This window comes from Ostrea edulis, chromosome 8, assembly GCF_947568905.1.
Source record: "Ostrea edulis chromosome 8, xbOstEdul1.1, whole genome shotgun sequence".
Classification (NCBI taxonomy): Eukaryota; Metazoa; Mollusca; class Bivalvia; order Ostreida; family Ostreidae; genus Ostrea; species Ostrea edulis.
In genome coordinates, this window is record NC_079171.1 from 21261718 (window position 1) to 21289613 (window position 27896).

At 35.0% G+C, this 27896-nt stretch overlaps 2 protein-coding genes across 2 annotated transcripts in view; both read left to right on the top strand.

Annotated features, from left to right (window-relative positions):
• The first annotated feature begins 12208 nt into the window (after positions 1 to 12208).
• On the top strand, positions 12209 to 25771 carry LOC130049623 (multiple epidermal growth factor-like domains protein 10). Its single transcript, XM_056147485.1, has 8 exons — positions 12209 to 12212; positions 13781 to 13861; positions 14964 to 15350; positions 15536 to 15859; positions 17531 to 17668; positions 18974 to 19079; positions 22613 to 22683; positions 24200 to 25771. Exons 1-8 carry the CDS (start codon positions 12209 to 12211, stop codon positions 24496 to 24498), a joined length of 1410 nt encoding a protein of 469 aa, XP_056003460.1. The 3' UTR covers positions 24499 to 25771.
• Positions 25772 to 26705: 934 nt separating this feature from the next.
• LOC125662927 (uncharacterized) overlaps positions 26706 to 27896 on the top strand; it is a 1422-nt gene continuing 231 nt past the window's right edge. The window contains exon 1 of the mRNA XM_056147486.1: positions 26706 to 27332. Coding sequence (XP_056003461.1) covers positions 26706 to 27332 — 627 coding nt within the window. The remainder of the gene's footprint in view (positions 27333 to 27896) is intronic.

The following is a 27896-nucleotide window of genomic DNA, read 5'->3' on the forward strand; positions in this document are numbered from 1 at the left end:
CCTCCAGGGTGATAGTATCTAGCAACGGGTAACAGTACTTGACAACGGGTGATATTATAAAAAATATCACATGCGTCAAATTTATGCGCGTACGGTTCGCAAAAGATTGTTAGACGACGTCGTTTAAGAGTTTGTAATAAACACGAATACCCGCATTGATATACGAAAACTAGCATGACACTGATTGTACAAATTTTTGCTTTCTTGTTTATATAATATTCAGTATAATAAAACAAATATTGCATGTAGTTGAACGTAACATTGGAAATTTTCACCCCTCGAAAAACCATTGTCAACTACAGTACACGACACGAGTTTTATACACCCCACCGTGGAAAGACCACGGTGGAAAATCCACGGAGATACACCGTGTCCTCCGTGTTCCACGGTGTGTGTTCGAATACACACAGCTGCTAAGAGCTTTGTTCTGGCCACGGGCGCCTTGCGGGAGATGTGAAAATGTGCCGCAGGCCAAATAATCAAGATAAGGGTGGAATTTTAAGAAAAGAAAAAATGTCAATATTTTCCCCCCTGATACTTATATTGTTTTTCAGCATATTGAGCCGATTCCAACGATACCAAACACTATATATTATGTTTTTAAGAAAACCTGGTTTTGACTTTTTTCTTTTAGTCTTCTTTCTTCATTAAAATATTCTTAAATTCTATGTTTAAATAATGCGTACTTGCAGGCAATTCCTGTTTTGAATGCGAATTAGTATATTCAGTAAATGAAAAACATACATGTACAACATGTGATAGGGATATTTAATAATTACCGATGTGCTCTCTCTCTCTCTCTCTCTCTCTCTCTCTCTCTCTGTGACAAATGCGCTGTTTAACATAATTACCTCCATCATATTGTGTTGATATGCATCTTGGCAAATATAACTTGATCCAATATAGAAATTAGAGCATTGTCGATGATTAACAAATTGGAATTAATTTATTACGTAATTAATAGAAGCAAAAATACAAACCATCGAATGATTTATTTTTAAAATCCCGAGTTAATTACATTTGACCGAGACTTATGTTCGATGTACTTTGATAGAGGTTTTCATAAAAAAAATGTTCATCGGGAGTGTCTGGATAATGCAATGATTTTTGTATAATAAGTATATACCATGCAAATTCCTAGGGTCTTTCTCACAGTATAACTAAATTACGGTTAGCAAGTTTGGGTTTTGACTTCTCATAAAAAGTGTGAAATATATTGGGTCGGCGCGATATCAGATCTAGTCTAAGATCACGGGTATCTTATGCCGACCCAATATATTTCACACTTTCCGCAAGACGTTAAGCACTTCTGTTGATTTCAAATACACGGATTAGCTGACCCCCATTGTTCTACTGAGGCGAAAACCCCTTCGAATTTGCATGGAATGTACAAGTTATACACAGGTCATTGTTATAGTCATACATCATAGTACCGCTAATCCAACAAACATTTTTTTTTATTTTGAATAATTTATTGAATGACGAAGTATGACCAAACTGCAGATTGAACTTTATAGAGCCCCGTGCTAACATTACTTATATTTTTCAATGTATCAGAAGGGGTATGTTGCCGGTTAAGTTGTATAAATTTCTTGACAAGCAATAAAATAACAACAAAAATGGTGCTTAAATTTTCCGATTACGAAAACCTTTCAAGTTTTCAAAGTACACCCTCTCCGATTCTACGTGCTTGTAATCAATATTTAAGGATGTAAATCCTCGGTGTCAAATGCAACTAGTTCATGAAAAAAAACTAATATAAATATAAACAGAAATGACTTAACGATTATTTGCTTTTATTCATATACGCTATCGATTATTAAAATCTTTAATTTAATCTTTAGATGCATTAGATAATGAAAGCGAGAGATAGAGAGAGAGCATTGGTAATCATTGATTATAATATTCATGAATGTATGCAGATACGGGAAGTTTAATACGTTCAGTATAAATCTTGAAAGTACAATTTCTTTCTGATTAATTATCCATCCCCTTTCATTCTGATATTTTTTTTATTTCCCATTTTGTTTTCTTTACATGTTAAATTTTTCGGCTGGTCCGGGTTAGGACTAATGAATGAGTCCCCCCCCCCCCCTTTCTAAAACGATGTTACGTGCTTAGCTGTCTATCTCCCTCTCAGTCAAAAATAAAATAAATACATGCTATATATACTGCAACATCATTGGATTTACTGGATAATTCTTCGATTGCACCTTCATAATACATGTTAATGCAAGCGGACTATCTAGGCTTCTTTTTTTTCCATCTTCGTTAGCCGAGATTATTCGTGCACGAAGGCACAGTTGACTCAAAACCCATTGCTAGCGGAGATTAGATGAATTTTACCCCCGTATTATGTTATAACTAACCAAAACCTAGTACGTTTGTTTTACAACTTTCATTCAGAAGACGCGCAAGTTACTGAGTTACTGAATAAAAACGAGAAAACGTCTGCATTTTTATTTCAATCGTTGTCAACTCTTTACTTTGTGATATTTCAAGACTACATGTACTCAATTCAATTTATTGGATCTCATCACCAAAAATATAAAGACAAAAAGCTGTTATATATACATTTAGTAAATAATACATGCGTATAATAAAGTATTTATCAAGATAGAAAAAAACCTTTAAAAACCGTGTTATGATTAATGTGAAGTATGGGCATTCTAATGAAATTTTCTTAATGAAAGTACAGAGTTTTCTAATTCTTTGTTTAAAAGTAAAGATAATTTTAATATTTATTTGTTTAAGTGATAAAAATTTGATTCTTTGCTCACATTGCTTCACAGTTGAGTACATAATGAAATTCATATCCAATGTAAACATGTACATGTATATAGCTGACCTTAATCACATATTCCCAATTACAATGAAAACTTTACGTAAAAATAAACTATTGCTTATGGTACACATTTCTTTGAACTGCTGTTTATTAAATTGAAATTACTGGCATGTGATTGTCGTTGTTCATGACCCTTCTTTTATTTGGTGAAATTGTGCTGCACGTGCCGTGAAACAATGTACCGACGAGTGGTAGGAATAACACAGGTGTTTATATACAGGATGTCGATAATTTGGGCGTTTCATAAAAAGGTGTGAACGTCTGCAGGGAAGTCTACATACGGATATGAACCGAAAACACCAACGTATCATTAAACAACAATTACAAGAATTGAATGATTTATAGGTAATTTCTAAATAAGTAATGGATTGAGGGCATGTATGCTGGCCAAGCGAAAAGGTTTTTTGGGTGAATCATTTCGGAAATTATTTCTTTGTTTTATCACACGGAGGTACACGGTGGCATCGACGGAGGTACAGGTGACATCCACGGAGATGCGCGGTGGCATCCACGGAGATCCTCCGTGGACTTCAATGTCTAGCTCGCGCGGAAAAATAGGACTTCAAAGGTGCCGACAATTTTAAAGGTCCACCGTGTTTGGGGCAAATTTGTTCCACCGCGTTGCGTGGAACACGCAAAAAACTCGTGTCGTGTACTGTACATGCAATATTTATAAAATATTTACTGGCTGAAGTACTCATGACCACATTTTATATGGGATTTAAAGGGGCATGGATACGATTTTCAAATTGGTCAAAAATATTTATAGATGGTGTGTCCAGGGGTCCGTGTTTGCCCAACTATTTATTTGTATTGCTTATAGGAGTTATGAGATTGATCACTGTTCGTTATCTTCACCTTGCATATAATCAATAATATGATAGTATTTCATACGTGTAAAACAGCAACAGCCAAAATCAAAAGAACAAGAGACCTACGGGCCTTATCGGTCACCTGAGCACTAGTTAACATTATCAATAGTCCCAAGGGATATGAAATGTAGAAACAATTGCCTGTTCTGAATATCTAAGCTAAATTCTAATATTCAGCAACAGTATAAAACAAGATGCGTTCTTAAAACTTCAATACCCTAAAAAGTGTATGTGTACACTGCTGAAAGGCTTTGCATAATATAATACATGTAATACTAGTAATGTAGTTCCACTCTCGTGTGACGTCATAAGATTTTTCAAAGTCATTGATTTAATAAGATTTATGCATGACAAGAACATCAATTTTGTTGGAGTCTTTTTCATTAGTTATTGTAAAAATTCTTGTTATATTTTATTATGTTTTCATACATTAAATAATGCGGTTTCTTTTTTCCGCTAGTATATAAAAACGATCAAACCGAAGTCATACACATTTAACATACTGCTCTGTAATGATACCGAAATGTTGGTGTGTTTAATATCGCTATTCAACTTGATTTGTTAAACACTTGCTAAATCCATAAACTACTTTCCTATCATATCTTGGTAAAATTTTATTATAGCTCATTATTGTTAAAGTTAAGGTGATCTCCAACAAAGCTTTTTTTTTTTTACAACGATAATATATTCACAAATAAATATTCGTTTAGTGTTTTATCCAGTGAAAGAATATTTCACTCCCATCAATTTATAAACGATCTTTATATCAAAAATCATGTTCACGACCCGTGGAGTCTAGTGAAACGAGGTGGTGGGTGGGTTATTCCATGATAGTCCTGGATATGGTCTCGCATTTAGAAGAACTTACGAAAGGTCGAATGGCACAGTCTTTGAAAGCAACATTCCATCCTCCTAAATTTCATATTGTATTGATGAATCACACCGATTTAAAACAAATTCTTCGAGCAAAGTCCGACTCATTGTCCATTTTGATACTAAAACTGACCCTATATGCACACTTGCTGTGCAGCCGGTATATTTTAATTAACGTCCGGTCTTATTTTGGCCACCGTATCTCGGACTTATCATCTAGAAATCTCGTAATACTTTTATAGATGGTAAATCTCAGTATGGTTGTTATTGTTATTTTATACAATTTGTGAGCCGATGTGATCCCGCCTTCATAGTTAGGAGGCCAAAATATGTTACAGTAACTATCATAGAAAGGGGTCCGATGCCAATTTCATGTTGAATAGTCCAACTGTTTTTTTTTTGTAAGTGTCCAGGCACCAAGGAGTTCGGATTCCCCACACCCTCTGACTGTAAGCTGTTGATTTGATTGTTTTATTCCTGTACTGGTCAAAGGCAATATCAACCTGGAAACAATGGTTTGTGAACATATGACTGGAAATGTCAGCAACAGCATCAATCCATTCGCCGAGAGTTTTAGCGTTCACCCTGTTCCCTAATGTCTGAATATGGTCATTCCATCAGTGACAGTACATGTTGGCATTGGTCTGGGCACACCATTGTGTGGTAAGCCTTGCTGGAGAATCTTGCCGAAGTTAGCTTTGTTGCGAGGTAGGCGCAGTGTGCCATCAGGCATTGCTCCAACATTTTGTTCATGTCAACATCTCTCTCTGCTTTCAAAGTTGTGACCACACGTGCAAAGAGCTTTCTGTCTGCCTTTACTGCAACAAATTTTCCCTTTCCAACATTGACTTTAACAGTGTACATACTATCAAACGTTCTTTGATTGATTCTGTCATGAAAACCTGTAGTCTTCCTGACCAGCCTCGTCTCAGTAAACCCCCAATCGTAACTACTCGGCTATTTCCGTAACCGCAAATGAACCTCGTATGTGGATCGACGCCATCAGAGTTGGTTGTTACGTATACATAAACGTAACTTTGACGTCACAGTCGTACGTTACACTATGAAACGTGAACTTTCAAATGCATCTAAGATATTATACACATCTAAGGTATTGTACCACTATCAATTTCCACTTACATGTTATGTATTAGAGTGAATAAGACGTTAATGATGCCAAAACTGAATCTGTGGTGAAAATATAAATAGCATATTATTCAGGGATTCAGTTCTGGCCTTTTAAATCTCATCCACGGGCGCGCTTCCGGCGAAGAAATGCATCGATTTGATGCAATTCTTGCGCCGATCCACGTCCGAGTCTTCTTACCGGTTACGGAAAAAGACGAGCGCGTGATCCGATTGAGTAAACCCCGTCACAATCTGCTTCCCAGTGGCAGCAGCATGCAATAGGTCATTCGTTACTATTTCATTGGCAATATCCTTATGGTACTCGAAAATACTTCTGAGGAAGTACTATCAAATTGATTTTAGACCTTGAACAGATTAATGAGCTTTCGCAGATACTTTTGATCTTCCATCATTCTTTCTTTGTGTGCACATCCATGTTCATCATCATCGTCGTCTTCATTGTCAGGTACCTTGTACATTGTCTTAGTATTTCTGGTCAGCTGAGCTCTCTTGTTGAAAGTTAGGTCCCATCTGTCACGTGCTTTGTCTTTTTTTAAATCCCACCAAGTCCTCCAAATACCTTGCCAGCCTTTTTCACATGTTCAACAGCATGGTCATCTGGCATCTCAACAACATATGCGGTATTTTTGATTTCTACATTGAAGGAGAATTTGGAAACTAATAAGAAAAACTGGAGTCACAACGCTTGTTATTGAGCTGCATGTACAATTTTCTGAACATAGCCTTTTTGGACTTACAATTTATTCAATTAAACTTGGTTTGTCTGTTGGTGTCAACACAACATAAATCAATCATTACATAAAATAGATATATAATCATGTATTCTAACACTGCAGATAAAAAAGTTTAATACTAGTAATGGAAATAAATAGTAACCGTTTGCACTTGATATACGAAAATATTCTTGATATCAAATTTGAGAGTGTCAAATGACATACATGTATTAGGAGCAATGTCAATTTCTAAAATTTCACATAATTTTCAAGGTCTTGTCTTAAAAGTTTGAATTATTTTTGAAAATACGGAATTTTTATACAAAGCTTCGAGTAAATCACTTTAACTTTTTTAACAATCGGTATTGTGTTTGGAAAAAATATATTAACCAAATTAAAAAAAATTACAACATCTGAACTATTTCCAAGTCTCAACTACTTGTATCAGAAATCATAAAACTGAAATACATAGGATGTATAGGATTATATATTGGATAAAACAGAAACTGTAATATCATACAGATTTAAAACTTTTTGATTAATCAAACATTCCGCCACAAAATATAGTCCCTGCAAAACACTTTCAAAATTTGAATTGACTTTTTTCAGCTAGATAGGGTTCAGTAATAGATGTGTAATATGTTTGCACCAATGGGATTGGTATTGAACCCGTGAATAATTAGTTGTAGCATCCTGCGCAGTTGTGCTCAAAAGCCCAGGTATGAAGAGAATATTGAATGTTAATTAATTGTTTAACATATATTGAAGTGGTACGCTTAACTGATTATTTTACTGTTATAAATTGAAAGTTACACACAGTGAAGTCAGCTCTTTACATTATATTGAATATATTACATGCCAAAATGTGTAAACAGTTTATATGTATACTTATTTATGGTAGGTAGTGTAGTAGTGGAGGGTTCGAAGTGGGCCCATTCCTATCTTTCTGACAGTCACTGATTAAGCATATCAGTAATATGGTAGACTTTCCTATATAAAAAAATCAGTAATATCAGTGTCGTCTGCCGCTAGTCTCTGCTAGTCTCTGTTTGTCAAACAAATAAGTATATCGCGCATACCAGTCTCGTCTGTTCTGATCGATGATCGTGGTATATTAATTGACAAAATTCTGGTCAAAACGGAATGCAGTCAGATAACAGTTTTATGCTGCGCATGATCAATGGAGGTAAAGATGACAGCGTCTATCAGAAATGGTCCTGGGATTTACATGGACATAATTCACTTACAATTTATCGAAAAAAAAGTAAGACATGCATTTTTGGTTCATCCTTTTCTGTTTTTCACGAATATGCATTTAGTTTTTATACCGTTTAAGCAAACTTAAAGCAGTCGTTCGAAGAAAAAAGACAATAATCACTATAATAATTGTGACCGAATCCTGGAACCAGAACCCAAACCCCTGGAATCTTGAAATTTCAATTCTGGTAAAGGACTACATACTCCTTCTAAATATTAATTAAGTTTCAGTTTAGTAACAATAGCATTAAAGAAAATATTATCTAAATGTTTTTCACATATACACTATATATACCAAGTTTGACCCCACCAGAACCTCTACCCCAGGGATCATGATATACAATTTTGGTAAAGGTCTTCCTGCTCTACATCACTATGCAGTTACTTTTCTTACAGTAGAGGTTGTAGAGAAAAGGAGTTTTGAAAATTCATCAATTTTTGGCAGCTGATGACCCATCCCCAAGGCCTTTGTGGTGCAGGATTCCTGAAATTTACAATTAGACCATGTGGTGTTTATTTGGAGTTAATTTAAACATATTTTATTGAGAAACGCAACATGATTGGGCAATAGGCATAGCCCCTCTGATTTGGAGTTCACTGGTTGGTTAGTTGGTTGGTTGGGTGTATATTGTTTAACATTCTGCTTAACAATGTTCACTCATATGGAGAAGTCACCATTGCAGGTGAAAGGCTGCAAAATTTAGGTTCGGCGCTTATGGTCTTTGAGCAGGGAGGGATCTTTATTGTATCATACCTGCTGTGACATAGGGCATCGGTTTTTGTGGTGTTATCCGAAGGACCGCCCCATACTACAAGCAAAGGGTACTGCATCAGAATCTATTCTAACCCGAGTCTCCACGTTGAGCATTTTAAAGTCAGCATATCGCAAATTCTGTGATTGTCATCATGATCCAATTTGCAAATACAACATGTCATGGCTTCAAATGTTGTCTGACATGCTTTTTGCCAATTCTCAGAACGCTCTTTGCATATTGAAATTTAGCTACGCGTTATGTCGTTTACCTGATCAGGATATAGGGCTCACGGCGGTGTGACCGGTCGACAGGGGGTCCTTAATCCTCCAAGTCAACTGTACCCACCTCTTATGTTTGCAGTGATCTGTGTTTCCCGCCTTTTCATGGATTTGATTTGAACGTGTTTTATTGTATATAATACATGTATATACAATAGGATCAGAAGCAAGTTCGTGCAACTTAGGAGTTCTTCTCTTTATAATGTAAAACTTATACGGTACCAATTTTGATGCACCAGATGCGCATTTCGACAAATAATGTCTCTTCAGTGATGCTCAACGGAAATGTTTGAAATCCGAAATAATCTAACACAAGTAACACACAATTGTCATTTAAAAAATGATATACAGAAAATACATAAATGTTAAGTGTTTTATAGATAAACAATGGAATAAGATATTTTTTTTAGTTTCATGAACATGCGTCTGAACATAAGAAAATACAATCATTCAATTCGCTAAATAAGACATTATCACCCCAAAGTAGAAGATCTGTATCAATAATATCCAAATCATTCAACCTTAGCAATTTCTTCATTAATTTGTATCTAGCGATTGAATATTTCTTACAAATAAAGAAAAAGTTATATGCGTCTTTACGCATGGCACAGGAACATAATGGTTAATCAAAACTACTGCGTCTATAGAGATTATAATTCAAAATACATATGTGTCTCAGTTTGGTGTGAATTATATTCAACAAGCGAGAACCATATTAAAAGTATACAGGGGGTTTATCATTGCTAATATTAGAGCTAACACTTTAACGAAATTGTTTAATTGAAGAAGCCTGTCTTGATTCTATACTAAGAGAATTCCACATTGATACAGGTACAAATGATTCTTCGTAAATTTCAAGTCTGCATTTTAATCTTAAATAGTTATCTCTATAACGGAGAATTTTTGTGCAAAAAAAAAAATACCAAATTTGAAAAGAATTGAAGTTGGAGTTATCAAGAATGAGTTCAAAATGTTCAATTGTTAACGCGCGACGGACGACGCACAACGCATTACGACGGACGATAACCAATTGCAATAATAATAATAAAAAAAACGACAGTAACAGATTTAGGCACACATAACTGGTAAAAGTTTCCGATTGTACCACAATGTTGTTGTATTGAGTTACCCATTGTCTAAGACATAGTGTTTGTGGGCAAGTAGAAAGAAAATATTGGTGCAGTCGGAAGCCCTTTTTATCTTTTATTTAAAATATATATTTCATAATGCAAACATATATCATAACAATCATAATGCATATCATACATCAGAAAGATCAGAAAAATTCATTTTTCCATTTCATATAATGCATACATGATAATAATAGTGATGCATTTTAAAATACATATCATGCATAAGAAAATTGTAATGTACATACATCATATTAATCATAGTGTATTTCATATATACATCAAAATAAATTCCACATCACAACAATCATAGAAATTATGAAATTTCATTTCATAATGCATATCAAAAATTCATTTCACAATGCCTATCTATTAGAATATATTCATTTCAAAATTACAAACAGTTTCCTGCATTCTTATAAAAATCTTGTCTATTCTTGTCAATATTAGCAACTACCATATTCTTAATAAGAATTTCATATTTATGTTTATGTAGGAGATCTTGCTCCAAAATTTTCTCCTTCTGTAGTCTACATTTCATTTTATATTTATATATAGAAAAACTTATAAAAGATACAAGGTTATTCAAAAGGATTTTTTCCCGCTGATTTCATTATAGTATCCGAGTACAATAGTTTTCTATGTAATTTCAAACTTCAAAAAGGAGCTAATTTTCTCCCAAATATGTTTAACAATTTTGCATTCAAACAAAAGATGTTTTATGTGTTCATCTAGATTGCATCTTTCACGTAATGGAGACATGTCTTTGTTCCATTTGCTTATTTATATACATCATTGTTCAAAATACCATTAAGTACTATATCACAAAAATTAAAAAAAACGTATGAAAAGAGAATATCAGAAGTCGGAAGCTCTTTTAATATATAGGCATTGTTTCAATGACAATTGAGTTTTTGTTGTTCAAATAACGAAGCAAATATAAAACAAAAATAAAGAAGATAAATAAACGTTTGGTGCTTTGTAGCGAAACAAAAAGCAGAAGTCAAAAAATAAGAAATAATACATGGTAACACAGATAAATAGTGTGTTGTAAAGTTGTAGGAGTACTGAGTATGTAATATACACAAGTAAATGAGAAAAAACCAAAACTATATATACAAAGAGTTGTCATCAAGAACAAAAAGGTCAATAAACATATACGTACAAAAATATGTGGAAAAACAGTATATTTAGGTGATATATGAATACTATAACACAGATGTAGACTGTATACTTATTCATTTAACCATTGATGATTCTAGCCCACCAAAAGTTACATCACGTGACCAAAGGGGATGAGATACGCCTCCTCTCGAATAAATGCACTCGATTTTCAAAGTCAAACCCTTTTTTTGCCGTTTGATGACGAAATACCTTTAAGTACACGATTCCTGAAAAGCTGTCGCCCAAGGTATATGAGTCGGTCTCGGAATTTTGTCAGAACTTCGTTAATATGGATTGAGGCGATGGCTGTATTGCTTTTTAACTTCCGTGAGTTTTTCACCAGATGGAGCTCGACTTCAGCTGATTTTAGTTTGACAATTATTTATCGTGGACGTGAGTTGTGTCTGCTAGTATTAATAATAATAATAATAATACCATATTTATATAGCATCCTTTTCATACACTATGTACGCTCAAAGGTGCTTTACAATGCATATATACCTTACAAGAGAATGTTATACACATAATACATAGAAAATAAATAAAACATTAAAAGCTGTACCTATCCTCATTTTACATATAAAACATGAAAACACAAGATACCATAAATATGCTAGATAAGAATAAACATCAGTTTCAGGGCGTATTAAAATAATAATGAAATACACACACGCACACACACCATATAATGACTCAGGTATGATACATTAAAACATACAATTCCTTTTTTTTTTTATAAAACATCACAAAATGGTACTCGAAAGCTAAGACACACAGTCTTTATAGTATTCCCTACTCGATGTATGGTAATGACATCTTCCTTATCAAGGGTGATACCAGCTTGATGGATTGTTTCCAGAGCCTTTTTCAGTTGTGTTTTCTTAGGTCGACTCCTCATTTCCAGTTACCCTTACCAAAGGTCTTCTCCCGTAGTGCACTAATTCATCTACTTTTAGAAACAGATTTTCATTGTCCTTCTCTATTTTTTCTATTTTATTCTGTAAAGGTGGTAGTGCTTGTTGTACCTTTTCATGGACGAGTTTATCTATTTTGTCACTTATAGCTGATATTACTGCCTGTGGAAGTTTTTGTATATCATCATTAGCTATGCATATTGGACCCGTAACAATGAATTGCTGAGAAGGGTAGAGGACTTGTTCATGCTCCGTAATATGGGTGAGGTCATGAGTCGCTGTGAGGAGGGTGTTTGGAGTTGAAGTTTTATCCGGACTCTGTGATGCTTCTCGATTTTAATTTGACCCACAATGGGTCTTCTTTGCAGATTGAACAACCTCACTAAATGAACGAGACATGTCTAACGTCAGTTCACTAATAGTTCTTTTGTTTGAATCCTTTTCAGCGGTTATTTTTGTTGTGAACAACATGGACAAATCATGTTTGGAAGAAATCTTATTCGTACACCACTCACGATAAGTTTATTCAACAAAAAACAAAGTTCCATTCACTTATATCAACTTGCATAATTGGATGTCCATTTTCCATCGTTTTCACATCATATCAGCTCTGATTTACATAATTTTATTCTCTGATTAGAAAAACCTTTCTACCAGGGAAGGTCAACTCTAGGGTCAACTCATGGATATATATTGATCACTGTTTTGTTATTTTCACACTTTTCATTGTGGAATCTTAGTTTAGTGTTGAATACGTCTCTGTTTTTGATTTCAAAGAAAATAAGACAACATTATCTTACTATTCCCATACCATTTCACCACCTTCAATTGGATTTCTTAAATGTGATTGAGACGTTTTTTGCATGACTCACTCCATATGTATCTTGTCAATTTCACGACCTTTTAATGGCTGTATATAGGAGAATGGTACATGTTTAACGCACTGCCTGTCTCAGCTCTGCAAGAAACTTGAATTTGAAATTTCCTGCAATGGTCGCTGAATCTTTTGAATAGCTGATCGTGACCTTGTCTCAAGGAAACGCGTACCATTACTGCAACACTGAATTTTCCGAGTTTTGCATATATGCTATATATAGATACAACGCCTTTACGCAATAATAAAGAACAAACTCGAGCGTATACAGCATTTAGAAACATCATTGTGTATACAAGTAACCAGACCTTAGAATGTCACATGACTATCTGAATTAAAGATAGTATATATTTCAATCACTTATGAATATCGAAATTGACGGCAGTTTATTTAAGAAATTTATGTCATTTTTTTAAATACATGAGGACATGGACTGAGACACTTTACGTCAGCTTACCTCATAAAGTGCATTAGTATGCTGGTGGTGAAGCGTAGCCAGAAAGAAAATGAAGTGTGTGCAAATTATGGCAAGGGGTATGGGGGCCGCTTTGAGGCTGATAACAAAGAATATCCTAAGTCCGTCTGCTACATGCACACAAATGTATATGATGCAAATTTATTTTTGAGGCCCCATATAAAGGACATCTCTCTCTCTCTCTCTCTCTCTCTCTCTCTCTCTCTCTCTCTCTCTCTCGCAAATGATGTGTACGCAGTTGCGTACTTGCGTTTTTTACATTCTGCTTTCATTTCTTTCAGGATTACCTACCGTTAAAATAGGCGTACTATATTTGTCAAAATTTAAACTGACATTGTTCACATCTGCATCATATTTATAGGGAAATACTTATCGTCACAGTTGATGAGCATATTTTCTTTAGGATACACTAGTTGTGCAATATCATGTTGACTTTCATTTAGAGTATTAGAAATATCTTGATTTTCATTGTATTATTTAGGTTGCAGTGTAGGGACATATGGTGAATCATGTTCACTTTGTCAGGGTTGTTCAACATGTGACATCATTAATGGGACGTGTCGTAAGTATCTGATATTCACATCTTCTGTACTTGACCACTGCATACTGTGCATCACATTGTCATAATCATGTTATTCGATCCGCGGATTTTACGATAGCATTTATTACGTAAATGTGACTTTTAAAAACGGAATAAATAGCATGATTAGTTAACATGAGTAAATTATATAAAAGTATTAGTAACTGGTTAGTCCGTGTGTTGACTATATATAACAAGAGGTACTGTGAGCAATGCTCACTAAGAATATCCCCCGCTTACCCCAATCTCCCAAAGGGTGTTTGTAATAGGTAAAACTTCAGTATTATGATCTAAAAGGTATCTAGGAACACAGCATCTCCATGCGATGACAAAATCCATTAAAAATTTAAATGGAAACCATATTGCTACTTCGATGTCCAGTGCGCGTGACCTTTGACCTTTTGACCCAAAATTGATAGGGAACATCTTCATCCCATGGGTAGTCCATATGTATGATATGGTGACTGTAGGTGGAAAGAATAACGCTTTAGAGCTCGGAAACCATATTGCTACTTCAATGTCCAGTGCGCTTGAACTTTGACCTTTTGACCCCAAAATCGATAGGGAACATCTTCAGCCAATGGGTAGTCCATATATATGATATGGTAACTGTAGGTGGAAAGGATAACGCTTTAGAGCCCGGAAACCATATTGCTACTTCGATGTCCAGTGCGCTTGACCTTTGACCTTTTGACCCCAAAATCGATAGGGAACATCTTCATCCCATGGGCAGTCCATATATATGATATGGTGACGGTAGGTGGAAAGGATAATGCTTTAGAGCCCGGAAACCATTGCGCCTACAGACGGACTGACGGACGGACGGACAGAGACGGACAACCCGATTCCAGCATACCCCTCCCCCACACACACAACTTGTTGCGAGGGGTATAATTATACATCTTTATACATATAACCATGATAACGATACTGTTAAGTACGCGGATCGAATAACATGATTATGCCCAGACCGATAAAATGTAATTTATCTACACTCAAGACGAATCAATAAAATATCATGGTACTCAAAGCTAGATAAAGTAACAATATATTCTTAATATGCATACCATTGGAACTTTGACAGCTTGTGATACCTGTGTAAATGCTGCATGCAATCCATCTAATGGATACTGCACAAAAGGCTGTATGACCGGGTACTGGGGGAACACGTGCAAGTCACAGTGTAGCCAACAATGCGTAGGAAACACGTGTGAACAAGGGAACGGAACATGTACCACGGGCTGTGCTGACTTTTATTATGGATACACATGTGAACACCAGTGTGGCCCTCGGTGTAGTCCCCGGACCTGTGACAGGGTCACTGGAGCGTGTAGTGGCTGTAACGCTGGGTATCATGGTCTATTCTGTAACAGAACATGCGGTCCTTACTGTAAGTCAGGAACATGTGATGCACACAACGGACACTGCATTGGGGGCTGTAATACAAACTGGACAGGGGATATCTGTGACAGTAAGTTAACTCAAATATTGTTAATTCTGCATTCTAAAATAGTGAATAAGAAGAGTCGTAAACATAGAAGAAAAGGATTGTACTGACACAATAAAATAAAAAAGTATACAAGAATTGTATCGGGATTGTTTAATTATGCTTATCTAGAAAACTTTAAACTAGAACACTTTTCAACTCATCTACAGGATGTGACGCATTACACTTCGGACCTAATTGTTCTGAAGAGTGCGGTGTACACTGTAGGGGACGGGTGTGTGATGGCGTCACTGGCTCCTGTACTGATGGATGTGAAACTGGATACTACAAAGACACGTGTAATGTAACATGTAACACAGACTGTAAAAACGGGTGTAACAGGAACTCTGGGAATTGTGATGATGGCTGTATCGATGGAAAGTTTGGTATGACGTGTTACAATATTTGTGGTCCTGGTTGTATACCTAAGGGATGTGAACAAATCACAGGAAGTTGTAGTTGTAAAAGGGGATGGCAAGGAAAAAGGTGTATGGGTAAGAACATATGTATTTACTATTTGAATGTAAGGTGAAGATAACGAACAATTATATATCTCATAACTCATATAAGCAATGCAAATCCGTAGTCAAAATTAGTGTAATAAAAACGGTCTTAACAATTGGTATGAAAGAAGTCAGACAGCATTTGACTGAATGATATATTGTATTAGCAAACTAGATTGTTATAATGACAGTAGAATTTGAGAAATGCTGACTTTAAACGAAACTCAGACAGTTGAAACCCCTGTACCATCAACTTGTTTGTTAGTAACTTGACTCGATTTAAAAACTGATCATACGCAGAACAAACTCATGTGTGTCGAATCAGTTGAGATAGATGTATAAACACGATATGTAGGTGATATTGGGATATTGGTACATAAATATGTTAGTGTGTTGTTTTATATCTCAATCGAGAATTTTAACTTATGTAGAGGCTTCATCAGCTTAAGGTTTTAAAAGTGTTACACGGGCATGCTCTTCAGGACGTAGCAGTGAGGTTTCTAATCATTACATCGCCTACTGTGACCTCCAATTTCTTTTTAAAGTGTCCATCCTAACATTTCACTTCTAATACTCAATGTGACTTAAATGAAAAATCGCTACCACCGGACGTTGAGTCGGCACCACGATTTAGAATCGAAACCTAAACAACGTGCATGATACAACGCGAGTACCCTACATTGACTTTTTTCATTTGATCCAATATAAAAACTAAACGCTCGATAGGAACAAACTTTTCTATTGCCACATATTACACTTGATAATGCTAATATGTAGACGTTTTGGTTGTTATATTAGCTTTTGAAGTTAAGTTGTAGTTTTAGTTCCTCGACTTTTCTATGTAAATATTATCGTCCTGAAGAAGGGACAGGTTTATATATGTAAAACTTATACGGTACCAATTTTGATGCACCAGATGCGCATTTCAACAAATAATGTCTCTTCAGTGATGCTCAATCGAAATGTTTGAAATCCGAAATAACTATGAAGTTTTAGAGCTAAATATAGCCAAAAACAGCGTGCCAAAAAGTGGAGCCAAATTCGTCCAAGGATAAGAGCTATGCATGAGGGAGATAATCCTTAATTTTGAAATGAATTTCTAAATTTTATAACAGCAATATATATATATTTACGTTGTTTTCAGTTGTTTATTAACTGGATGAGCCGTCTCGCTTGTTCCACGCCACCTTGTTTATAGGCCTTGTTCTTACAAGAAATCTCGATGGAAGAGTTACTCAATTCTTTTCAACTTATTTTGTGTCATTGTGCGAATGTTTGTTTTACTAGAATTTACTCAAAGTTAGGAATATTAAATTATTCTAAGCTTTTTCTTCTGTAACTTATAATTCCCTTGGGCATCTGGATTAGAGTAGGTCCTCAGTACTGGGCAGTCCTTCAGATGACACCGCAAATCTCAGGTCCTGTGTCACAAGATTCATCCCTTTTCAAAGCTGTAAGCGCCGAGAATAGGCTTAAATTTTGCAGCCCTTTCCTGACAATGGTGACGTCTCCATATGAGTGAAAGATTCTCGAGCGTGACGTTAAACAATTTACAACCAACCCAATATTACTCATGTTTTGGGTCAGGACTGTATGTACTTGGATAAATTAAACTGAAGTAACATATACCATATGTAGTAAAAGGTTCCTTTATTTTTTAAGAATGCAGTCCAACGTTCTACGGCGTGTCCTGTGAGGAGGAGTGTAGTCCTCATTGCTATAACGGGACGTGTTACGTAAACAATGGATCCTGTATCGACGGATGTGCTAGTGACTATACGGGCGATAAATGTGCACAACGTAAGAACACTACCCAAATGTTTATAAGGCAGCCTTGCTAAATATCGAATTACTCCTTCTCCAAATTTTTATATCTATGCTTCATATATTCTTCTTTCTATTTCATTCGGGACGAGTTTGTACACGTCAATTACATGGTACATATTGGTAAAGATATGTACTACTTAATATCGCAGTGTAAATTTGCGTCTGTCTTTTATCCGACAGATATGTTAGTCTATAATGCGTATATGCCGCTGTAAAATTATCAGACTCTTTTTGAGGCTCGTTAGTGTTGAAAACAGTCTGATGATTTTACATCTATAATTGTATTTGGCATACATTCGCAATTTAAATAATATCCAAAAGTTATGTGGAGCACTCCAATAATAACACAGTAGGACTTCAAGCATAATAGTTTTCGACTTGAAATAAGTAGACGAAATAAAGAGACAAATTTTGTTTCCTTTGATATTAAAAAAACCTTCTGTTTCACTCGGTTTAGTAAACAAATCTTGGGACTTGTAGAACATTTTCAGATAATTATATGAGGTGACTCTATCAGTGATCCGACACGGTGTAAGATGATATCATCACCATGGAGGGCTGGATTAAATACATGTAAATATTTGTACATGTCAGCCAGCGGCGGAGAACCCAATAATATGAAGAGATTTACAGATTCTTGATCAGTAATATATTTAGAGTCGCTTATAAACATTGCTGCACCAAAACACCGAGCAGTAAAAACTCGATTTTAGTGTTAGTGTTGGCGAGAGAGGGATATGAAAATTTATTTTTTCTGCATGGATTTCTTTCTTTGTAGCAACACGAATTGCTTGCATTTGCTTACCCTGAATTTGTAATTTCTTTTTGATATTCTTTAATTTCTACAAATAATAAACGTTGGTTTCACTCTATTTTGTTATCGCTGCAGTCCGATAATACATTCTAAAGTGACAAATATTATTATAGAACTGTTCCAGGTATATTTGATCTACAAGAACAGAGGTGTGACGTCACAGCAATGTTTTAGTAGTATCGTTTCAAACACAATATATCCAAAAAGATTTTACTCCTCTAAATGGAGTTGATAAGAAGAACGGATTGGTTTTGTGTGATGTAATGTACATGTAAATTGTTAAATATGTAAATATAATCCTATTTTGAATAAATACATGTACCTCCAGATTTATAGAAGTAAAGGTGTCGTTTCCAACAAACTGCTCGTTATCTCCATACTTCGTTTTATACATGTATCGGAGTCTGTGTGACGGTGAGTTTCACCTGAATAATTAGTTGAACAATCTAAGATTTAAACTTCAGGTCTGTATGAGACTTCACCAGAAGACCACGAAACTGCCATTGGCACCGGAGTAGGAGCAAGCGCCTTTGTTGCAATTGTAGTCGTTGCCGGAGTCATTATCTTTAGGTATGCATTTTGAATAAACAAGAACATTTAGAGACTTGTGTCTCTCGCACATTTCTTGATCTAACGTGATCCTTTCACTTTACCGTTTATGAAATGTAATGAATATGCATATCAACGACAAAGATTGAAGTACTTAAAAGGTAATCAGATAGGGGATTTTTCGTTATTGTGGAGAATATCCTTTTTGTCGTATCTATTTGTCCAAAATAACTTTTAAAAGTAAGTTTTATATCTTTCATATTTCGTTTATGTACTTCTTTTGACAAAACCCTTTTTTGGTACTAAAGATTTTTACATTTAGAAAATCTAACGTAGGCAATACATGTATCTCCTAAACTATTTAGTATAGGGTTTTCTTATGACGATATCTTTGATGTGATACCGTGATGTTTGATATTCACGGTGCATAGGTATAATCGACACTTTCCGTTGAAACGGACACTTTCAGAGAGATCAACGAACATTTTCCGCTAAATTTCCAAAATAGAAATTGCGTTCTTGACCGCTAAAGACTCTTGCGGAAAAAGGAAGGTTTTTTTTTTTAGCTCGACTTACGCGGAATATCAGTGGTATTATCCTACATTAGGGATGTGTTGTTTATCGTGATGCATTTGTTATTTTCGCCTATTGCACATTATACTCGTAATTTGACCACATATGCTATCACGTAAATTAGGACAACATAAAATGAAGATATTTATTGTTTACATTGGTAATAACACTACATAAGACAAAGATAGATATTTTCTTGGGAATACAAGATATTTAGCAATGCTAACGAATTTCAATACTGGGCAGTAATTCCAACGAAAACAGACCCTTATTTCATTTTTAGGCAACGGTCTCTTTCTGTCACACAAAATATGTGGCATCCGACATTTTCAGACTTTGTTGCTGTACATGCTATTTCTTTATAACTTTGGAACACACACACACAATATTACCTAGAGAAAATAAAGTCATCTTTGTGATTGAATAAGTCGAAAAGACGAAAGTATAATGACGACGGAAATAAATCTAATGTAAGAAGTCCAACAAAATACCACACATGTAACGCGTCAAGGAAAAGAAAAACCACACAATGAAAAGGAAAAATAAATGTCTATTTGATCAAACTCAATATAACCAAACAGTGAAGAATACTATAGATATAATATCTGGTGTGGTTAACCGTTTGAATAAAGAGGAATTTCTAACTTATTCTGTACGTCTCCTAACGTTAATCAAAGGTGACAAATTTATGTTGGGAAAAAAATCCTTTAGGTTGAGCAATGTTCCAATTGCAGCGAACCTATCAGGGTAACACGTGACCGTACAAGTCAGCTGGGATGTATACAAGATCATAGCGGCTAGGCTAGCTGCTAGGTTAGGTATCTAGGTCGCACGGTATGAAATAACGCTTGTTATTCCTACATAGGGCTAGCCTAGAGTTTCGTTCTAGTACTATTTAGCACTGTATTGCCACTACAATCTTGAAGCCCTGGTTTGTGTATCGGACTCGGTAATATTTAAAAAAAAAAAACAAGAGAATTTAAAAAACCGTTTTGTGTAGTTTGTGAAAAGTGACTAATGTTATGAAGTCTAATCTATTCATTTGCACATGTAACTTTACATGAGATATCAGTTACGCTCAACAAAATAATAATTTATTGTTGTTCATGTAAAACGTATACGGTACCAATTTTGATGCACCAGATGCGCATTTCGACAAAATTTATTTAACATTGTCTCTTCAGTGATGCTCAAGCCGAAATATCTTAAAATGGACATCATTTGTGAAGTCGTACTTAGCTTTTAAAATGAAAAACAAAATTGCAGCTTGTGAGCATCAATATTTATATCCTTTAATGCAGAAAATTTTCTGACCAAGAAAAGAAGAGCGCACAAAGACCAAATAATGACCTACTGTTTTATGGGAAAAATAACCAAGGGGTGGGTAGGTTACAACGCTCATAACATCCCCCTCTAGAGCTGACCCTGTCATTGTTACCAGATTTATATCACTGGATTATATACATGTAAGAAGCTTAATCTTAATTTTGTATAGTATAAGGCTAAGGGATTCAAAACTATACAGTAAATAAAGGTTTGAAAGTAGCCGGTGTTCAAATCATTACGTGTTCATTCCTTTATAATTGACAATAAATAACATATACTACTTTAAAATACAATATTCGTCCAATAAATTCCAAATATATAGATCAAAATATCTTTATTTTGTATATAATACGCCTGCGAAGCTAGGGAAATTCCAGTTTATTTGTGATTCCGTCCAAAATCCGAGACAATGTAAGTGTGCCACATGCGTGAGATCGAAATTATATTTATTATAAGGATATCATTACAAAATGAAAACAAATCAGAGATTAATATTAGTCATGCCATGGAAGGTAACATTCGCTGGTTTGTTAAAGGTTTGAATATAAACAGAGATCACTTACAGAGCGTGTTAAGCAGAAACAGCAGCTTCATCTGAAAGTGTCCGTCGTCTTTCTCTGAAAGTGTCAGTTTCAGCTGAAAGTGTCCATTATGCCAACACACCGCGACATTGTGAACTTGACCTCGGAGTTTGACCCAACTTTGAAAACTTTTACCGAAACTTTAACTTGGGTCATAACTCTAGAATGGTGAGTGATAGGGCTCTCATATTTCATAGGCGTACTCCTTATGAGAAAATCATAACCATATCAAAGTTTTGACCTTGATTATTTTTTTCATTTGTTGTTGGTCGGAATACCATTGTGAATAACGACGTGTTTCATACCGATTGTTAAACCGTTCTTGGCACACTGATTTTGACTGCGGATAACTCCGTTTACCTGATCAGGATATGGGGCTCACGGCGGGTGTGACCGGTCAACAGGGGATGCTTACTCCTCCTAGGCACCTGATCCCACCTCTGGTGTGTCCAGGGGTCCGTGTTTGCCCAACTATCTATTTTGTACTGCTTGTAGGAGTTATGAGATTGATCACTGTTTGTTATCTTCACCTTGCATTACAATTATTGAAATCAAAATAACAAATTACTAACTTACGATAGGTTTGCAACATCAGTGTCCAATGTGAGCTCACTTCGCACACAAAACTGTCACAAATCTGCTGATAATCCCAATCAAAGTAATTCCGGTAGTCCCCAAATAATCTTATATAACTTAGTGAGTCCAAATGAATGCTTGATTCCCGTCGTTCAAATGATTTAAGTGCCTAATATCAAAGTATTCACAATGTATTTATAATAAAGTTGAAGTTTCTTGAACATTCATGAAAGGCACGGTTATATCATATTTACAGCAATCTTTCTGCTGAAATGTCAAACTTCAAACATCTAGAATCATGTGTCAATGCATATTACGCAACAAACATATTACAGAACGCATTGTTGCCACCGTAAGCATAATATTTCTCAAACACATCCTTATTGTACAAAATATGGTATTCCAACACTTTTGAGTAAAGGGGGAGTTATCATACTCTTACAGAGGAAACTATTGTACGGCTAAGGTTGTACTATATTTTGAACTTATCAATTTAAGACTTAGAAGAAAGAGAGACGGTATTCCCGAAGCACAAAAAGATCCAAGCAAAGAAAGCAGAATTACAACTGGTAAGATTTTTCTTTAATAAGTCACGATCTAATGGCCAAATGGTCATCATCTAAGTGGAAGTTTATCACTTAACCGGGATATGTAGAAATACTCCAATGTCTAAAACACAAATTCAGAAGGCGATAATTGTTTTAAATTCCGATTGCGTATGTAAGATTTAGTGAGATGTCGTTCGGACATGTCGTTCTGGTGTGTTTCATACAAATTGTTTAGCCTTTTTTTAAACAGCTGATTCTGAGTACGGATTACTCCGTTTGCCTAATGAAGACATAGCGCTCAAGGGATGCTTAATCATCGTCTCTCAACGTATTAAAATACGTTGAGAGACGATGATTAAGCATCCCTATGTGCTAAGAATAAGCATAAATTTCACTTAAAAGTAAAATGTGAGTTTCAGAAGGTTTGACAGTACTAATGTAGGATTAAATTGACACTGACAGCAGTGTGGTATGCACCTTGTGTAAGAAAATCAGAGCTATCGCCAGCACTTCGTATTTTCGCACATGTTATGCAATCTACAGAATTGACTAACAAAGGCAATCAAGCACATTGATAAGTTTTATTTACAATTAAAGGTTGAAAGAAAATCGTAACAATAGCGAAATACTAAGTTACGATAGTTGAACAATAAACATCAAAATCCGTGAAAGAAAATTGTAACAATAGCGAAATACTAAGTTACGGTAGTTGAACAATAAACATCAAAATCAGTGCCGAACTGAATATACGCAAACAAAATTGTTAATTCAAAAATCGTAGTTACCAGTTATGAAAATAATCCAAAAATGGGGGGGGGGTGTCTTCGGATGAGCCCGCACAAACCGAGGTTACGTAGTACAGCAGGTGTTACACGATAAAGATCCCTCCCTGCTCAAAGGCGTTAAGCGCTCAGCATAGGCCTAAATTTTGCAGCTCTTCACCGGCAATGGTGACGTCTCCATATGAGTGAATCAATCCAACTCTAGAACAATCCAGTTCACGTGTCATTTGAGAGCATGTAATACAAAACAATAACCATGTATATTTTTATTGAGTTATTGAATAAAACCTGATTTGTTACACGTTTGAAACTTCTACTTTTTAAAAACTGAAATGAAAATTGAGCACTTGAATTATATACACCTATCAACACTTCGCTGCAAGTGACTATATCTATTTCCCTACGTAGACTTTTGTAATTTTCTTACGTATAACTTTGACATTTTTTCATCAATGACAGTCCACAACGATCTTTTGTTTAGTTTTCTTTTATTTGAGCAGTCAAAATTTGAGTAAAATCTCAGATTTCAGTCTAAGTTTCGACTTAAGATTTTGTCGAGAAATCCAGGCTGGAATTATGAAAACCAAAAGTTTGTAATTTCATTCATTGAACGGCCTGTAATTATTCCTCTCTGTTAGTTTTCGTGTAATTGAACAATGCTGATGTATATACAGAGTCTTTTATTGAAATTTGATGATTAAGGACGTACTACGCAAAACATTGAAAAACATGTACGAAAGATGTAACTTTTGTAGAATTAAAGAATGAAGATCGTCAAAACCATTCACTTCCGGATGCGCGATTGTACGTAGGAGAAAGACCTACGAACATGGAAACACAGGGAATTGGATTATATGAAACCCTAGACAGTGCGGATGGAGAAAACAAAACATACGAGAATGATTTGTCAGGGAGCTATGTAAATGCAAAAAGCGTTGCCTTAGTACCAAGAACCAACGCTGGTGGATCAGACGATAAAGGAAATATGTACATGGGAATCCATGAAAGCCAACGAAACGAATATCCTTATGATGAACTTGATGTGCAGGATTGATTTTATTTTTTGCTACTGGTACTTTCTTTTTTTATCAATTTACCAACCCCCCCTGTGTCAGATTTTCGTTTTGTTTTTAAATTGTAACATTTATGTAATTCATCTGTATATATCTCGACACATGTACAAATAAGCGTAGCAAAGATCATGTAGCAATACCGACAATGTTTGCGAAAGAAAGAATTATGGAAAGAAAAAGTCTCAACTGTTCCATAAAGCACCAGCTTTCTCGTTATAGCCGTTTTTGTGTTTCATAAAAGAGTTTTAAGTAGGATACTGCAAAACAAATGCTCAAAGATTTCACAGTACAGCTTGCTGTATTTATATAGTATTTCAACCAAAGGATAAAGGTATCGTATAAGTAGAAATTTTAGCGAGGATTTCATTTTGGCAATATTAGCGATAGTGTTGAGATCGCTAAAATTGAATATCGCTAATATTTATTCCATATCGGAGGTAATAGCTATCTTTCTTGGAATTATAAAGTTGTTAAATTAGCTTTCGTTAAATATATATACCCATAATTCATGGACAATTCGCTAAATCTGTGTCACGCTAAAAATACCACTTATACGTTTTTTTTATATACACATATGTATTCATTCTGAATACCCACGATAAAACATTTTTTTGATAAAACTGTTTTACCTTCTAATGAAAGTTCAAACTCATCTAAGAATGATTGAACATAATCACATTTCCACACAATATATGTTTTCGTTTTCTCCTCCTATCTGTGACAGAAAGCACATATCTTAAGAGTTTACCTTTTTAATTTTGATTAGAAATGAATTAATTGCTATACTTTTGCAACTTATTTAGCAATTTGTAAGTTTGTGGGTTTTTGTTTTTGTTTTTGAAAGGTAGCTATATATAGTTTGTAAATGTCGTTCCATTTTCTGTTATCTATATATAAAAGTTCATTACATCGTATGACACCTGTTGTCACTGAAGATTTTTTTGTTTAAAATATCGTATAAGAAGTTTTGACTTTTTTTCACATTCCAATATATTGTAAATGTTCTCTCTAATAAATGGATTTGGTAAACTTTTAAAGTTACTGTATGTACAAGTCTGTATAGCATCAATGAGGATCTGATCTGAAGCACTTGTTTTAATTAAGGTAGCTCACTACACTAAAGCTTAAACTTTGTATGACACCACGTCACTAGATGGCGATTTAAATGTTTTATGAAATTATTTGTATTGATCAATTTGTTTGTCTATCATCTTAGCTCAGTCTTTTGTTCATATGTGTTGAAATAATTTTTTTCAAACTCATGTTTTTATCCAAATTTGTATATCTTTGCTTTTTGGCAAATATACTTATTGTATATCATCATATATTTTATAATTAAATCAATTCGTACTGATTTGAGAAACTATTTCTGGATGTAGTGAGCCACCTTAAAAGAATCCCAAATTTAGAGAACCTCGGTCTTTGAATTGGCGGCAGACCTTCATCTCTATTATGAATTATGTCGAAAAGGGTGCCAGACATTACGCTATATATGAAAAAGAAGAGCTTGATACCTTGTCACAATGAATCAAATGTATAAAAGGAAAAATTAAAATCCCGCATTGGACACACTAAACCAAAAATGCATACCATCTATCTTTCTGTGTTTAGTAAACCATTAGTGATAAAAGAATTAGGTAGGTTACATGAGGAATGTTTTGGTTCCAGCTGACAAAGATTATACCAATGTTGTCTTTGTTTCTAAGGCTCAATATTAAAATAAGTTGGTATTTATTCCACTTTTGGCAATCGTAAAGATGTACATATACTCTAACTGTCCTTTCAAGAAATTAAAATCTTCAAAACACATTTAATATCCCCGTCAATGGGTCTGATGAATACGAGTTACCGTGCCTTTACCAGATTCCTAAACTTCACTAAAACCCTTACAAATATAAAATTTTATGTCTCAGAAAATGTTTCATATGCAAGCTTTTACACTGTAATTCCATGATAATTTATAAATTCCAATTTCATTATTTGTTGTATTAAGATCGGGTTCAACTCAGATCGGGATCGAATTCCAAATAATGAAAATCCGGTGAAGCACGAGGCTTTGCTCAATTTAAACTTGCTTCAAGTTCCTTAATTATACAAGATTGTTTTGAAAAAAACCACAGTTTAGATACCACTTAAGGTAAACCAATGTGAACATTTCGTTAATTAATTGAATAGTCTAGCAGATGGCATGGAGGTAAGCATTCGATACCCAAAGCCAAGAACATTGGTGCTGATGGGACATTCCTTCATAAGAAGGCTCGGTGCATTCATGAACAATGTGCAACATTATGCTAATTTACGTCTTCAGAAAGATAGTTTTGAAGTGTTAATTCGTGCTAGGGGCGGTCTCAAGACTTACGAGCTGGCCAATTCCAGGGAACTACTAGACTTTCAAAGTATCCACATCGATAACGGTATTTGTTACAAACAGATCGGTGGAAATGACTTTACAGATCCACAGGCAACACCACGCGACGTTGCTCGGCAAATCATGGCATTGACACACTTTTTACTGGTAACAAATAACTTCTCCTATGTAATTATTGGACAATTGCTACGCAGACATCCATCAAAAGTAGGAAGTCATTTCAATACCAAAGTGATTGACACCAATAAACTTCTGCATGACCAATATCACTCCTCAAACAGTAACCTCATATTTTGGCACCACCGTGGCTTCTGGAACCCAGACATGAAATACCTAGCACGTGACGGGATTCACATAAAAGACAGTTACCATGGCCACCGGTTCATGAGCAAGTACTTGCAAAGTGTTAAAAGTGTTGTCCTCCATGCCTCCCATTTCGAGAGACGGGTAAAGGATCAGGATTAGTTAAGTATCAATGCTTAATAATGTCTCATCTCAGCATGGCAAGTTATTCCTTGTTTTGTTAGCTTGTTATGCAAGTGATAATTTCTGGATGTGCGTTCATAATTACTTGATGTATGACTATCAGTTTTACTTATTAATCATATAGTTATTAGCTGGTTGTTTACATATTATGTCAACTTTCTTCATAATAACCTGATCGTGTCAGTTTTGGTCAGTCTGTTGGAGGATCACTAATTGATTCCTTGTTATTTATGTAAAGGCAATAATTTTGTTAATTTTATTTTTCCCGACTATGTGCAATAGTTGAGAGGATTTGTTTATTTATTTAAAACTTGTTTGCTCATATTGTCATGAAATAGTTGCAGCTAAGTTGATTTATTTATAGCTCATTTATATTTAATATGATATTATACTGTTTTTATTTACAGTGAGCTGCAACTAATTTACTTGTGACTACCCTGTCTACACTGACACTTAAAATGATACTGATATCTTGGGATTTGTCATGGCAAGACCTATGCCTTTTTAACATGATCAGGATGTTTG